The sequence below is a fragment of the Syngnathus typhle genome, linkage group LG5 (assembly GCF_033458585.1).
Source record: "Syngnathus typhle isolate RoL2023-S1 ecotype Sweden linkage group LG5, RoL_Styp_1.0, whole genome shotgun sequence".
Taxonomy (NCBI): domain Eukaryota; kingdom Metazoa; phylum Chordata; class Actinopteri; order Syngnathiformes; family Syngnathidae; genus Syngnathus; species Syngnathus typhle.
In genome coordinates, this window is record NC_083742.1 from 6,063,409 (window position 1) to 6,080,000 (window position 16,592).

At 40.5% G+C, this 16,592-nt stretch overlaps 1 protein-coding gene across 1 annotated transcript in view; it reads left to right on the forward strand.

The window, feature by feature from the left end:
* Positions 1–16,592, forward strand: part of unc5db (unc-5 netrin receptor Db) — a 148,973-nt gene that overhangs the window by 105,495 nt on the left and 26,886 nt on the right. Inside the window, exons 10-11 of the mRNA XM_061279822.1 lie at positions 2,398–2,757; positions 11,443–11,527. Coding sequence (XP_061135806.1) covers positions 2,398–2,757; positions 11,443–11,527 — 445 coding nt within the window. The remainder of the gene's footprint in view (positions 1–2,397; positions 2,758–11,442; positions 11,528–16,592) is intronic.

Here is a 16,592-nt window from a genome sequence, read left to right on the forward strand (position 1 = left end):
AAGTTTGCTCCAGAGAATTTTTTAATGCATTTCCTAATAGCCTCATTCTGCCATACCTTGCTATTGAAGAACATAAAATCAAACACGATTAATCAAGTGCAAACCAAGAGCTTTATTTAAAAGCTGAAATACTTTTTAACAAACACTAAATGCTTTTGGATAACTCTCTTTTACCAGAGCAAATATGAGACCAAGTGCTGAATGAGTCTTTGGATCTAAACCTGTCCCTGCACATTTCTCCTCCCTGTGAGTGATTTTTAATCAGAGGCCCAATTCCAAACCTATCCCTCAAGGTATTCAACCTGAGGTACATTTCATTTACTTCTTTCGTCTCACCACTGCCATTCCATTTTCGCTGCACTATTCCTAAAGATGCATACCCAAGCGATAATCAGATTGGTCTCCACTCGACCGGAGGGGAGAAATTCAGCACTGATCGAATGTCAGGTGCAGAAGGCTAATGTCCACTTGACTGCAGGTCTGACAGAGAAGTTGAAATATGCCACTGTCATGTCTGGTGACACTAATAGACTGCTTGGAAATGATACAGTATATGCATTTCTTATCCCTTTTACGAGATATGGAATAGGTTCCGTATGGCATTGTCCCATTCTTGATACCATGCCTGATTACACTTTTGTAGGAAAGCGTGATGATCCTAGTAGAGTAAATCCAATATTACAAATATTCAGTGCAAGTATTATAGCTTTATTTCAACATTGAAAAAAATGATTAACTGTATCGAAATAACAATAATAATTATAATGATACTATCACGACAACTACCACCACTAGATAGATAGACGGACGAGCGGACGGACAGATGGATGGATAGATAGATACTTTATTGATCCCCGGGAGGAAAATACGTTACTACTACTACTACTACTGTATCTCTATTTGCTATCTACTACTCTGACTTTTAAGTGTGTTGTTGCCTTTTTTTTTTTCTTGGGTTGGTCAAAGCCAAAACCTCTCAAAATCACAAATCATCCTCCTGGTGATTGATGATTTCCATGAACATAAAACAACATTAGACTCCCACCTTGCACCCCTCGCCAGGCAACAGCTGGGCATCAAGGACTCAGTGACTTCACAGTTATTTTGGCAAGGGGCAGGGGCAGCACATGTCTGAGTCTGCCAGATCGATGTTGTGCACTGCACCTTGTTTGGCAGCATCGTCACATCTAATGACCGCAAATGAAGACCGCTCTGCAGGCTGTTGGGTGCACACCGGGAGCTCCCTTCATTTAAATCGCAGTCACCTAGACCCATCCTGGCCCTCCTGCTGTCTCCCCCCTGTCCTTCAGTAGGTCAGCCGGGTGTCTAGAGAAGCTGACTGCAGCAGATGGATTATGGAGATCAAGCTGTGTGTGCTAGGTAATTAAATCTTACACTTTAGCCATGGCTCCGAGCCCTGGACCTACTGTCCAGGTTATGTTGCTTTATGTCAGATGTGCTCATCGGCTGCTTGATTTCAATTGGTGCTGGAGCTTGACTCCTAAGCTGCATATATGGACCTGTTTTTATTCGGCTTGGTATGCAGCTTGGACCAGTGTTTATTGAAGGGAAGGGGGGGTAGGAAACAGAAGTCCACTCGGACCAGGAACAGATACATGAAGCCTAGACACAAGACCGGGGGGAATGCACGAGCAGGATAGGAACAGCAGGGGCAGAAAGCAACAGTACGCACCGTCAGGGAGAAACACGCGGGCAGGGTTTAAATACATGAGTCGACAAGAGGGAGCAAGTGACGGTGATGACAGGGGCGTGGCTGAGGGAAAGTTGCCGAGTGGCATGTGGCACCCGCACGTGAGCTTATAGACAAAATACATATATACACTTTGCAATACTGTAGATCTTGTGATCCTTTTGGAAAGGAGGTGAGTAGTGTACATATTTTAAAAAATCTGATCCTAAAAGTGGATTTTTTTCAAATGCTGTGTATAGACAGCTGCAAGCTAGAATGTTGCACAAGGTAACCAGCCAGTGACTTATTGCCTACCTCACACCTCCCAAAAATACAAATGGTTTCCACTGCACAAGACCACACTAGATTTCAAACACACCTTGAAAAATTGCTAGCTCTTTTGGCTTCACATCCTGAAGCGGCACGCTTTCTTCTGTTGTTACGCTTGCCTCTGCTTCAACACATACTGATGACACCACATCGAAGGACGCAATTCAAGCAATGATTAACCAATTTTCTGAAACATTCACAATATAATTCCGACCCAATAAATGTTTGAAATGACAAATGTGATTTTTTACCAATCCTGAAAAAAATCCTAAATTCATTTCAGTTAGTGGTGCTCCTCTTGTGTCTTGGCATTCACACAATTAAGGTTTTCCATGTTTAGGTGATTGGGTGGCTTTGTCTGTCTTCCATCTTTGTAGGAAACCCCCTACTTCTCAACTCCTCTCTCCCGCCAGATTTAACTGTGGGACGCACCTACAGCACATCCCTGTGCTTCCAGGACGGTGCAGACAAAGAGCTTTTTGACCCCTTGCCAGACATAAAGGTAAAAGTGCAGAGCTCATTTATGGTCTATGGTGTGGCGGAGCAGTCCGAGTTCCATGCCAAAGCACCTGTTGAGACATTCCCACGGGACCTGAGCCGGGATTACTGCAGCTCAATAGACAGACGCAAGAAAGGTCTGCTCACCTTCAATGGACCTTTGGGCATCGGTAAAGAGCAACTGAGGACCTCTGGTGTGTTTGGTCAACCTGGAGGACGGCTGGTGCTGCCCAACGCTGGTGAGTAGTAAATACATGAGCTGAGTTTGTTAGCATGCTGGAGCATCCACATCCATTTTCCACTGTCAAAGTGAGTTTTGAAAATAGAATGAACACATACTGAATCCACCAAAAAACACTCCCAGATTAAATGACATTACAATGTATGAACCATTTACAATATTCTGATAAAGTGGAATCCATAGACCCCCACAAAATAAAAATTGTTTTATTTTCAGTTTTGTAATCCTTAATGCCTTAATACAATGTATGTCTTATTCTTCCCTGATAAAGTTAAAGTTAAAGTCCCAATGATTGTCACACACACATCTGGGTGTGGTGAAATTTGTCCTCTGCATTTAACCCATCCCCGTGTGATCTTAATCCATCCCCTGGGGGAGAGGGGAGCAGTGAGCAGCAGTGGTGCCGCGTTCGGAAATCATTTGGTGATCTAACCCCCCAATTCCAACCCTTAATGCTGAGTGCCAAGCAGGGAGGCAATGGGTCCCATTTTTATAGTCTTTGGTATGACCCGGCCGGGGTTTGAACCCACAACCTTCCAGTCTTAGGGTGGACACTCTACCACTAGGCCATTGAGCTGGTATTGATGCATAAAATGTTACCAGTCAAAGTTACCGGAAATGCTAATCAAATAGATGTTGTTATAACTCATTGCTGATGGTGCAACGCCACACTGATATTGTGCTGTCAGGAGATTTCTAAATGAGTATGCGCCGTGCCGGAGAAGGTGACCACCTGACCATACAAACTGCTTGTGACTTCTTGTTCAATTTCAAGGTTTATGTACGCCCATTTCCGGCAACACGATAAGTTGTTGCGTCACTCAAGCAGTATGCATGGGGATAGGTTAAAGCCGGGGTATCAAATTCATTTTTGTCACAGGCCGCATCGTAATCATAGTTTCCTACTTTGGACCATTCTGACTGTCAACACCATACATAATATACAGTATAGGCTACACAACAAACTGATGAATAACAAGTGTTGAAATCAGAGATGAGTAAAAACTGCTCAAATGTTCTAAAAAGATGCATGGTAATGAAAATTGAGAAATACCTCTCTTTTTTTAAAAGTGAAGACGATTTGCAATTTTAGTATTGACACGTGAAGTAGATGCACAATTTGTCTTCGCGGGCCACATTACATGATGCAGCGGGCCGTATCTGGCCCCCGGGTTTTGGGTTTGATGGGTTAAAGGTTAAACTACACCCGTGACCCTAGTGAGCATAAGTCTTACAGAGAATGGATGAATGGGTGGATATTTGAAGTCAGTTGCTGAAAATGTTCAAACTGAATAGTGTAGTGCTAAATTGTGCAGATAGAGTGTTGAACCGGTTTGTCACTTTGTTGAGGGGGCATCACTGAAGGGGTCCAGTTTGGCATCTGACATGATTTGGGCAAACAGTCAACAGTCACAGGTATGTTACATTACTTACCGTGAGCGAACACAGGTCGGCTTTCACCTATCTTGGTGTAGTATGCTGGCTGGAAACTCCACCCGTTCGCAAACAAGCTCTTCCAGTAGGTAGCTGTGATTAGCTTCCACCCGGATGACTGTGCTGTGGTGAGCCTGCTCCACCGTTGACTCATTTCCAAATACCATGGGGTAATTAATCCTGTTCCACTTTCTCACATTTTATTGTTGTCGCTAATGTCCACCTCAGCCACCTCCTTTCCTGACATCAGTTTCAGTCAAGTCGCCGCCCTGTTCTCCCATCAAATGGCTCGGGCATGGACACAGAAACCTAAATCTAAAACTACCTATAGTGTTGAGCTGTCTCAAGCTTTTTTTTCATAGGAAATTAATAATAAAAAGGCTTTTATTTTTTTGTGAAGTGGCCTGAATGTAGTGTTAAGTGAAGCATGTTTGCAAGAGGCTGAAAGGTGTTCAAAAGTCCACCACAAATCAGTCTGAATGAAAAAGATTTTTCAGCTCATCTTTAACACTAATTAATAGTTTTGCAGTGATGAATTCAGAAAAAGGCTATCCATCTGCTGCAACAGATGACTTACAAAAATGGGATTTGTAATCTGCAACACTAACCATGCTTAGCAACTTGCCATGTGTGAGAAAGTCATTCAACATTTGTCTCTTCTCCAAAGAAAAATCATTACATTTATCTGTGATACACATAAGCTTAAAGTCTACCTCCATCCGATGTCCTCTGCTCAGTGGCAGACGGATTTGCATTTTGCTACCTCATAGCCAATCACAATGACCGCTGACCACCGTTTTACAGAAATCATTACAATCGTTTCCAAAAACAATAATGACTTTTGTTTCCTCGCATTTTTTGGCTGATTTTTCTTAGGTTTGTTCCAGCTAAATTTGAATATTCTGTCAATTTTATTTCATGAAAACTTTACGGTGATTGGTCTCACAAACAATGACTTCTCAGCCATGATGTAAGATGCCATTTACTGTTTAGAAATATTAATAATTGCTCGGAAAAGCGTTATGGTGGGCAATGCTTTTAAATTTGCTACATGATGGAGGTAAGCATGCCTGTTTATTATCTTTAACTTAGCAAATGTACAATTGATATAATGGTCTGATTATTCTGGTTAAAATCAATGCTGTGTTTTTGCCCTGAAAATGTAACTCGTTACGAGACTCAGTAACTGTAATAATATAAAGATATTTACAGCAAGTTTACCTTCATACCTATATTTATTTATCACGCTGACACCTCATTCACCTACTGATGATGCAGCATCAGGAGAAATATTGACATGTTCCCAATGGCTTGAACCCCAATCTCTGGGTTGGGAGCTGACCACTATACCACCCAACTATGTCGCCTCAAGAGAAGAGCATAGATTACAATTTAAAGTTTCCCAACTCAGATTGCCGATTGAGAGTTTTACAGTGTACATTTGGGTTGTTGCCATTCTAAGAAGTCATGACATTTAAGGCATGCTTGAAACAGTAGAAAGTTTCCGTGACTGTGGACACACACTTACCTTGACAGGAAGCTTTGTTGGGAAACTTTAAAAGCAAAGAAGAAAAAATATAGCAACATTTTCTGCATAATTGAAATGCATTGAATAATAAAAGATTTTTTAAGCCAAAATTATTCTTCAAAAAAAACACTAATGAACATTCAATATGATTTCTACCAAAAATGATGTGAAATGGAGAAACAAAAAAATATGTAAAAGGTATTTTTAAGAGTATTGAAAAACAATGAAAAAAATACAAACTGCAAATCCGTGATACAGAACCATAAGTATGCAGGGCTTCACGGTATATTTAAAATGTAACTCTGTCAAAAGTATTCAATGAATGGCCCATTTTATAACTTAATCCTTATATAAGGCGCACCGGACTATAAGGCGCACCATTAATGCATCATGTCAGATTGTTAATCCAAATCAAATCATTCTCCATTTTATCTTTTTTATTTCAACTTCAGATGCAACAAATGACTTTATAATCACAAAATAATGATCCATAGTCTTGTTGATTCATGATTCATACTCTTCAGCAGGCCACTTATGCTTGATTTCATGACACAATGCTTCGGGCCCGTTTGAATTGAGGAATTTAGTCCATATATAAGGCGCACTGGACTATAAGGCGCACTGCCGGGTTTTGAGAAGATTTTAGGTTTTTGGGTGCGCCTTATAGTCCGGAAAATACGGTACTCTAAATTAGTAAAATCTAGGTCCATTTTCAACCGTGGGAAAAAAAAGGTGACTGAATTTCTTCCATGTTGATTGTAAAGAATTTTACAATACGATGCAACAATGCAATTGCTTTCACGATGGCTGTTGCTGCAACAAAGCCCTTTTACAGAACATATAATAACATAAAATAACAATACAACAGAACAACTCACAAAAATGATTGCCAAGTGTTTGCGTCCAATCTGGGACGGCAACTGTGCATTCATGCAACTTGCAGTGTTCTTTTGTGACGTGGGAAAAGGGCAGGTGGAATTAACTTTTCTCAATGGCCTTTCAAGCAGAGTGGTCTGAGTGGTGGAGTCGCTAATGTCAAGTGCAGCACTCACTCAGCCTACTTGCAGAACACTCTCCCTTTTACTGGCTAGCAAGCCATATGAACCAGCAATAAATCGAAGCTTTTTGAGCACTCTAATAATCGTATAGACACAACGTAGCGGCACTCTTTTCATTTGAAAAGATTATTTTACTTTTTTTTTAAATGGCAGAAATCACAAGCGCTATACGGGAAAACAAGTACCGTTTTTTTCCGTGTATAGTGCGCCCCCATGTATAGTACGCACCCCTAAAAATGGCATGCTGATGCTGGAAAAAAGCTTGTACCCATGTATAATACGCACCCAATTTTTATGATTTTTTTTAAAAAAAAAATTTAATTTTTTTTTTTTTTTTTTTTTTTTTAAGTCCCAATGATCGTCACACACGCAGGGAGGCAATGGGTCCCATTTTTATAGTCTTTGGTATGGTCTTAACTAGGCTGGATGTAATTTTTTTTGTTGGCGTTGATTTCTCCGACTGCCCGTAAACGCACCACCGCGCTCCGTGCGCATGGAGCGTGTTTGAAGTGAACAGCAGAGAAGAAAGGAACAAGGCAAAGTGTTGTGAAATAAAATATTACCTGTAATACGGATTTAGGTAGAGAACTGAACTCTCGCTCTTTATATAGCTGACGTGTCTTGCTCATCCGTTCTGCGCATCTGTAATGGCGGCCTCCGTATGATATCCGGTTTGCGTGTGTGCGAGAGCGAGAGAGAGCGAGAGAGAGAGTGCGCGAGAGAACGCTCAACCGTAGCGCGCCGCCGACCGCCCAACTGCACCGGGCTGGTCGATTATTGTGACAGAGCCGTCGCTGAAATTTAGAAGATATTTTTAAAGTCCTGATGTACTTTCTAAAATTTAAGTGGACCTCAGTGCGCACTGCGCAGGGAGCTTAATTTGGTGCGGTCGCGCAACCGCAGCGCGCCGGGCGCTCACTGTCGCATTGCTTAAAGAGCGCCTTTGTGTTTTAGGATGAACAGCAGAGACCAAAGGAACAAGGCAAAGTGTTGTGAAATAAAATATTACCTGTAATACGCATTTTGTTATTTGCTGATTGAAACTGCTAATTAAACTGTGAATTGAAACTAATAGGAAGAAAACAACTCTCGCTCTTTATATAGCTGACGTGTCTTGCGCATCCGTTCTGTGCATTTTATTTCACAACACTTTGCCTTGTTCCTTTCTTCTCTGCTGTTCACTTCAAACACGCTCCATGCGACCGCAATGCTCTCGTATCAGACGCTTGCTCGATCACCTGCTCGTTTGCTGTCCCGTGCGCGCACGAAGCGCGGTGGTGCGTTTACGGGCAGTCGGAGAAATCAACGCCAACATAAAAAATTACATCCAGCCTAGTTAAGACCATACCAAAGACTATAAAAATGGGACCCATTGCCTCCCTGCGTGTGTGACGATCATTGGGACTTAAAAAAAAAAAAAAAAAAAAAAAAAAAAAAAAAAAAAAAAAATAATTCTTTTTTGTACCCATGTATAATGCGCACCCCGGATTTTAGGACAATAAATTAGTAAAATTTTGCGCACTATACACGGAAAAAAACGGTATGAGGACACCTTGCCCCAATGCCCATAAGAACTGGGGAAAAAAAAGTAAGGTTGGTCTTGGTGATTGTAGTAATAACAGCTTCCACATTTTGACAAAGTCTTCCCAAGTGTATGTGGGGAATCTGTGTATCTAGTAGACTGCACAATTAAGATCCAAAGGCAAACAAGATGACTGTGTATAGTATTATTGTAATATACATTTATTAAGAGGTGGATTTTTTACCAATATATTGTGGAACACCGGTCTCAAACTCCACACAGGAAGGCCGAATCAAATTTTCCTCAAAATGTTTTCAATGGGATCAGAGTTTGTCTTTAAATATTGAACGGATGTACTGTTTTCATGTGCTACACTAAAAATATCGATCTGATTAGGACATGTGTGTTCATGTGTCACACAAAACATCGCTCTGTATAGTTCTACTTTAAACGTTAGTATTATTCAACGTAGTTTTCCTGTTTGCGCTGTTATGCCAAATTAACACCAACGGAGCTGCTATGTAAAGAAGCTCTTGCGCCTGACAGATAAAAGTAAGAGAAATAACCATTTACCGTGGCTTTTTACTATAGCGCAGTACTATATCATACATGATTTTTCAGTTAACATTGAAAGATTACACAGAACTGCTGAACAGCAAACCAAAATCAAATGCAAGAATTTGCATTTTCAAGTCACTGAGGGCCAAATCCACAAAGAATGACTTGCAGCTACTTAAAGCATCTTTAATTGCTCTTCATTTGTACCCGCAGTTTGCTCCTTCTTAACATCTTATTCACAAAGGATATTGCGCTAATGACATACCAGCGCAAGTATCTTGCACCCGTTTTTAACTTTTACATTCTGGAGGGTGGTTTAAATTTTTTGCCTATTCAAGCCCCCAAATCACCGTTACCGTCTAAACAAAAGGCGCCCTCGGTAGGATATTTTGCCGTTTTCACCCCGAGTGTCCTTGTATAAATGGGCCCATATTGCTCTCATTCCAATTTTTGTTGTTCGTTTATTAAACTCAACATTGTACGGTGTCCTTGAGTGCTGAGGAAGGCGCCTTAAAAAAATGGATTTGATTATTATTTCTATTATCCATCCATTTTCCGTACTGCTTGTCCCCACGGGGACTGTGGGCAAGCTGGAGCCTATATAAGCAGTGATCGAGCAGTAGTTGGGGGACACCCACTGATTGTCAGCCAATCGAAGGGCACACAGAGAAAAACAACCATCCGCACTCACACCTAGGGGCAATTTGGAGTGCTCGATCAGCCTACCAATCAGCCATGTTTTGGGGATGTGCGGGAAAACCAGAGTGCCCGGAGAAAACCCACGCGGGCACGGGGAGAATATGCAAACTCCACACAGGGTGGGCTGGAGGTGGAATTGAACACGCACCCTCTTAACTGTAAGGCGGACGTGCTAACTAGTGCCCCACCGAGCCGCCCCCGCCTCATTATTATTTTGTTGTTATTATTATTAGTATTAGTATTAGTAAGTCAAGTCAAGTTTATTTATATAGCCCTAAATCACAGGCAAGTCTCAAAGGGCTTCACATATACAAATAATTGACAATTATTCTCAAACATCCCCTGATCTTAAACTCCCAGGAGGGCAAGGAAAAACTAAAAAAAAAAAAACTATAGATTGGAGGATCCCTCTTCCAGGGTGACCAGGCTGCAAAGGATGCAGAGAGGGCACATAGAATACATAATATAAAACATTCCAAAGAAAAAGTGGATGTCCAATCAGTAGTAGTACTAGTAGTAGTAGTAGTGAGATTAAATGATCAAATTGCAAGCTTGGAGTCTTGACCGAGGAGTTGCGAATGAGACTTGCGTTTGACTTGCCCGGGCCGAACTTCCATCTTTTATGACATGGATTTATTATTATGTCATCGAAGGTAGAGGGTCAAGTGAACCCTGCTATGCATTTCCTCAGATAAAATGTGTTACTTTCGTCACCAAATTTATAACAGTTTAGTCTCCTGCTGCAGAGGGGTTCCTGTAGTGAGGAATGTACTTTCAATTCCTTTGTATGTCTGGTACATGTGAAGAATTCAATAATAAAAGAGACTTTGACTTTAACCTTCAGAATTTGCAGGTGAACCATCAGTAACAATAGCAGATAACTTGTGTTTGTGCACTTGAAATGCTACAAACGGTATTGAATATGTCCATACCCTTGGTGGTATTGTGAATAGACACCAATTTGAGTAGCCCCTTGTGCACTTCAAACCTACTTTTAATGGTGCTAATGAATTTAAGCACCTGGCTGTCATCAACCACATCTGTACTTTCATCCAAGGCCAAAGAGAAGTACTTGTAGTCAAGCATAACTCGTTTAATCTTTCCTATGACGTGATTGTAAAAATAAAAAACTTCACGGTTTATCTTTGGGGTGCTTTCCGGTATTGCTTCACCTCTCCCTTCACTGTGATTTTTAGCATAACCTTACCATCTTCCTCTTTAACGGCGATCCAGTGGAATCTCTGTAGTAAGTCATACAGGCCATCTAGTGGTGACTGGTATTATTGTGTGAAAGCTGAGGCCTTGACATATTTGATTTTACATCTTCAACTTTACTACATATTTGTACTCTGTGGAGGCTGAGGCACACGCAATTCCTCCAGAAATTGAAACTTTATCTAGGGACCACTTTGTGTGTGGATGTGGGCTACATGCAGCCCACAGGCCACCGGTTGCCTATCCCTGCACTACAACCTGAAGATGATGACTGAATGCGGCTGGAAAACGGAATTTCCCCTGGGGATCAATACAGTATCGATATTCGATACTCGATTGATCAATCCACCTACCTCTCTCTCTATCTCTCTCTCTATCTCTATCTCTATCTCTCTCTCTCTCTCTCTCTCTCTCTCTCTCTCTATCTATCTATCTATCTATCTATCTATCTATCTATCTATCTATCTATCTATCTATCATTTTGTGTTTCATGATCACATCCAGCTTTACCAACTTACATATAAAGATTCACTATCCTTTTAAATTGACTGTTAATGTTATTCTTTCATATCCTTGGATATGATAAAATATTATCATGCAAGGTTTATGTTGTGCTACATTGACAAGCTGGTGGAGTTGTGGCTTTTTGACACACTGCATGTTTTCCAGGAGTCAGCCTGCTGGTGCCACATGGAGCCGTGGCTGAAAATATGTCGTGGGAAATGTACATGGTGATCAGTTTGGGAGAAGCAAGGTGAGGCCAACCAAATATAATTTCCAACATCTCTTTGTTCAACTCTATCGTGTCGTCTACAGTATCTTCCCTAGATTTTCATCTTCATACCTGTTCACCACTATCTCAATCCTATTACTTTATTCTGACTTTTTAACAATTTGCAGTCTTGTTCTGATAAGGTGTCAGATGTCTAAGAGAGATGAAAAGTTGGCAACAAAGAGAGTGGCTGATTTAATAAGAGTCCATGGCCCATCTCATTATCCTAATGGGCCAAATCGCAAGTGCTTTGTGCCAGTATAACAATACCAGAATGTTTGCCGCTCATCTTGTAAACGCTAATTAGGGAATTCACTAAGGTTTTGAAAGTCAATGAAACATGAGTGAACAATGCACAAAACTGTATTTTTATTGGTGGCAGTAATGTTAAAAATTAAAACGTATATACGTACGTACTATATGTGATGTGTTTTCACAAAAACTAGGATCATGCCACGCTTACTAAAAACTGTAAATGGCGATTCTTCACACAATGTGATTTAGTTAAACTTTTTCTTTTTGGTTGTATGACAGATTAACATGTTTTGAAGCTAATTTGGGGGGGGGGTGTCTTGGAAAATGACTCCTGAGGGTAAAAAATACATTTCTTAAGGTTATTGTGCAAAAGCAGACTCACACTATTTTATTCCTTCGTTAATGTCTGCTCTTTTCACCCCATGTGGAAATCTCAGTTTTAAACCATGGTTTTGTGCATACACATCACAAATAAAATATAGACATGTACATACAGTACATAATATAAAATATTGCCGTTTGATTTTGCAGGGTAGAATAACAGCATTTGAACAGAATTGCCTCTTCAAGTAATATTTTATTCATTATGAAACGATGAACATATTCAGCACAGTTACATGGCCAACATATAATACCTAAATGCAATACCTACCTATATTCTATTCGTTAAACAGAGGGCAAAAGTATGTGACCTTCCCCTCGGCCATCCTCACATTGCATTGGTTGCGTGACTGCATGCCAGATGGACCCAGCAAGCGCCCCACCTTCCCTCTCTTGTTCCCTATAGAGGTGTGAATGTGTGTGCTTTTTTGACGAAGCCTCTCAGTTGCTGCTTTAGTCGTTGATGTCCAGGCTGCCGTTGAGAAACTTGTCAATAGAGTCTTTCATTTACCCCCCTAACAAGCAGAAGGCAAAATCAAACCTTCAACCCTCATTCAATCTCAGTCTCATTTTTATCCCATCTAGTCATCTGAGAGTCAATATGTAGTTATGTACTCCACAAAATACAGTATCAAGAAACTGTGTGACACTCTGAACGAGTCTTGACCTTGGAAGCGTGTTTAAACAATGATGAATGCCATGATGAATAGAGTGCACTGTTCTGACGGACAAGCACGGCAGAAAAGAAGGCTCCGCCATCCCCTGAGGCCCTTCATCTTGGCAGTACACGTGTTATGTATTCTGATCACAGCTTCGTAATGACCCTTGGATAGACTGAGCATCTCTTCCTTGGGGGGTACACTCTTCCCTGGCGTGAGTCACATGGGCTTCCCGTTTATTCGGATTTGTTTATTTTGTGTTCCATTTGAAGACCCAGAATAAATAGACTTGTATCAATACCTTTGTACGGTATTTTCCGCACTATAAAGTGCACCGGATTATAAGGCGCACCTTCAATGAATGGCCCATTTTAAAACGTTGTCCATATATAAGATATATACATTTGGCCCACGGAACGGACTTTGGACACGCCTGCTGTAGTGGCTCAATATTGGTCCATATATAAGGCGCACCTGATTATAAGGTTTTTAGGTGCGCCTTATGGTGCGAAAAATACGGTACACTAAAATGACCAAGGTGACCGTTAAGTGGGAATAGGTTGAAGTCATCTTCAGAATGACAGATTAACAAATCTCTTGCTGTAATGTTGGAAAGATTTGCTCAGTTGTCTCTTAATTAACATGAAGAATAACAGCTCTCAGGGGTTGTCAACATTCTGTGTTGAAATAACTCATTTGTGTGGCAATTTCCCTGTATGCGGTGTTGTTAAAATATATGATACATGAAGGACTAAAGTATGGTCTTGTCTTCTATTCTGGCAGCGTAAAGTATCTGTTCTCTCTCTTCCGTCTGAAACACAAAATATTGTGGACACTGAATGCACAATATGTTTCAGCCCTGGACACGTTTTACACATGCTTTTATTTTCTGTCAGTATGTGAGTAGAAAAATATTTAGTGGAGCCCTCCCTGTGGTCTGTTGTGCTTTTCATCTGACCGGCTGTCAATCACTGTCGACATTTGAGCACGCCAACCCGACAGAGAATTGCTTCACTTCTGTGTCCAGCTCCTATCTCTGCCCAACTGACTTCTCCACATTGACAGATTCCTATTAAGGCTTATTTTCAAGATGTATTCTCAAAGCCTTTCAAAGGATGTCCTAAACCTTTTGAAGGTGCAGTTTTGCTTAGGTCAGACATACTTCCCTTGCAGCCAAGGTTTTATGAATGTATTGTATTGTGAGATAAATCTTTCAAACTACTGAGGCAGAAACTGCTTTGTTCTGACCAGAAAAGAGCTTCAGAGGAGGAAAGTGGTTTCTGTGAGTGTGTTTTTTACAGAATTTATTTGGCGTATAGTGCTCTCAGTTGTGTATTTTTGTTTCGATATTTTCTGATACAATAAAGATTTCAACTCAAACATATGTCTAGAACAGAGTGGGCAAACCTTTTGACTGATGGGCCAAACAGAGTTCACTTTCATGTGCACCTTACCTACGTATATGGTCGTGAAAAAACATTTAAACAACTTTGGCAGGCCAAATTTTGGCTATGCCTGGTCTAGAATCAGCCGTGCTTCAGTCCGTTGGTTTGACAAGGCTGTTTCCCAGACCGGTGGTTTGTAAATGCACAGACTAATCAATTTTATGAATGATAGTTAATTCAGCATCTGATTTAAACTATCATGGTCACACGCATAGTACAAATTTAGGCTTATACATTCGCCACTTGCTTTACATTACAGGAACAATGCTGAATTAAAACAATTCTGCAGGAAAGAGTGGCCAAAGATATGCCCACAGAAATGTGAAAGACAAATTGGCAGATATAGAAAGCGCTTGATTTCTATTGTTGCTGCTCAGAGTGGCTCAGCCAGTGATGAGGTGTGAGCGCGCAATCACTTTTCAAAAAGGGCCATGCACCCGTGGACTTTTTTGCTCTACAATTTTTAATAAGAAACCCGCTGCATTTTGTCTTGATTTATGTTGCCTATGACTAATATTGCACTGTGTTTGATGATGTGAAGTGTCAAACGTGCAAAAAAAAAAAGGCAGAAAAAAAAGCATAGACCAGGATATCTCATTCTTTCAACGCTAATCCCATTTTCTTCAATTGGCAGCAGAAATGAAATAATTAACCTTACTGTTCTGATACTTTCATTTCTGAGTGTCTCGTTAAAAGGTTTGGAATGACGTAACAAAGCAATGACAAAGCAAAGGTTCACCTCTACCTGTTGTTTGATTGATGTAGCAAGATGCTCTCATCTTAAAAAATAGACCAAAGCAAAGAGGAAAAACAGGTGGGAGGACTGCACGTAATTTTACGTGAGGCTAATGGAGTCTGCTAATGTGTATATTTATTTAGACTGCTGTGTCCTCTTCCGACACAGTCTGCCTCTTCACATGCCTCCCAGGTCCCTGGAGAGTGAGTCACCAGTCACTTTCAATAATGCAGCTCATCTAAGGGCTCAAGATGCAGCCTTATAGAGCCCTTCATCATGATTACAAATGGAATTGATAAAAGAGACAGCAAGCTTCGGGCACTGTTACAAGTGGACTGCAGCAGGCAAGCTACTTAAGGGGCAGGTATTCTTATGAGGGGTTGTCAGGGACAAAATTCATGATTACATTTTACACTCACATACACACACAAGGAACTGAAATCCTATTGTATTCGTGTGCAATGATTTTACACACAGTGGTCAAATACTCTCGTGCACGCCGCTGAAATATTCTCACACAGATTTTTCACTTCCATACTGTACGAAAGCCAAAAAACTGATAGAAACTCTACCTGTCTGTTTCTTCTTAAATCATAATTAATAATCATCATTGAATCATCAGGACCAAAAAACAGAGAGAAATTCTACATGACAGTTTCTTCCTAGATAGACCTTAAATAGTGGGGGCTGAAACCACTGACATTGATTAAATGGTGAAAATGAATTTAGAAAAAATGATTTTCATTAATATTTAGATTCTTAACAACATTTACATATTAGTTTTTACCGATAGGAATCCATTAGACATTTGTTGTTCTGCAAGTCACACTTTAAACATCTTTAGTAGTAACATATTGCAAGTCAAGGGTGATGATGCACTAACATGGGCGCACGCACCTCCATAAAAGTGCTCCACTAATCACTTCAGAAAAGGTAAAACTCATGAGGAATTATGAAACAAACCAACCGATAACTTCAAGGTGAAAACTAACTAAATAAGGATCCAACCTTTAGCAGCTAACACAAAGACTAATTGGCAAATACATGTAATGTATTAATTCAAATGGTGACTGAATTGTATGTATAAATGGAAACCAAGCAAAAACAAAAGAAGCGGGGCTATGTGGGGGCTTACACCTGTTCAGTGAGGGAGCGTGGACAACTCCCTTACTCACACGTACAATTGTATGCACAGTATTGAAGTGCTCTCATAAACAAGTACCGTATTTTCCGGACTATAAGGCGCACCTAAAAACCTAAGATTTTCTCAAAAGCCGACAGTGCGCCTTATATATGGACCAAATTCCTAAATTTAAACTGGCCCGAAGCATTGTGTCATGAAATCAATCATAAGTGGCGCGCTGAAGCCTATGAATCATTAATCAAAAATACTATGGATCATTATTTTGTGATTATAACGTAATTTGTTGCATCTGAAGTTGAAATAAAAAAGATAAAATGGAGAATGATTTGATTTGGATTAAAAATCTGTCATGATGCATTAATGGTGCGCCTTATAGTCCGGTGCGCCTTATATAAGGATAAAGTTTTAAAATGGGCCATTCATTGAA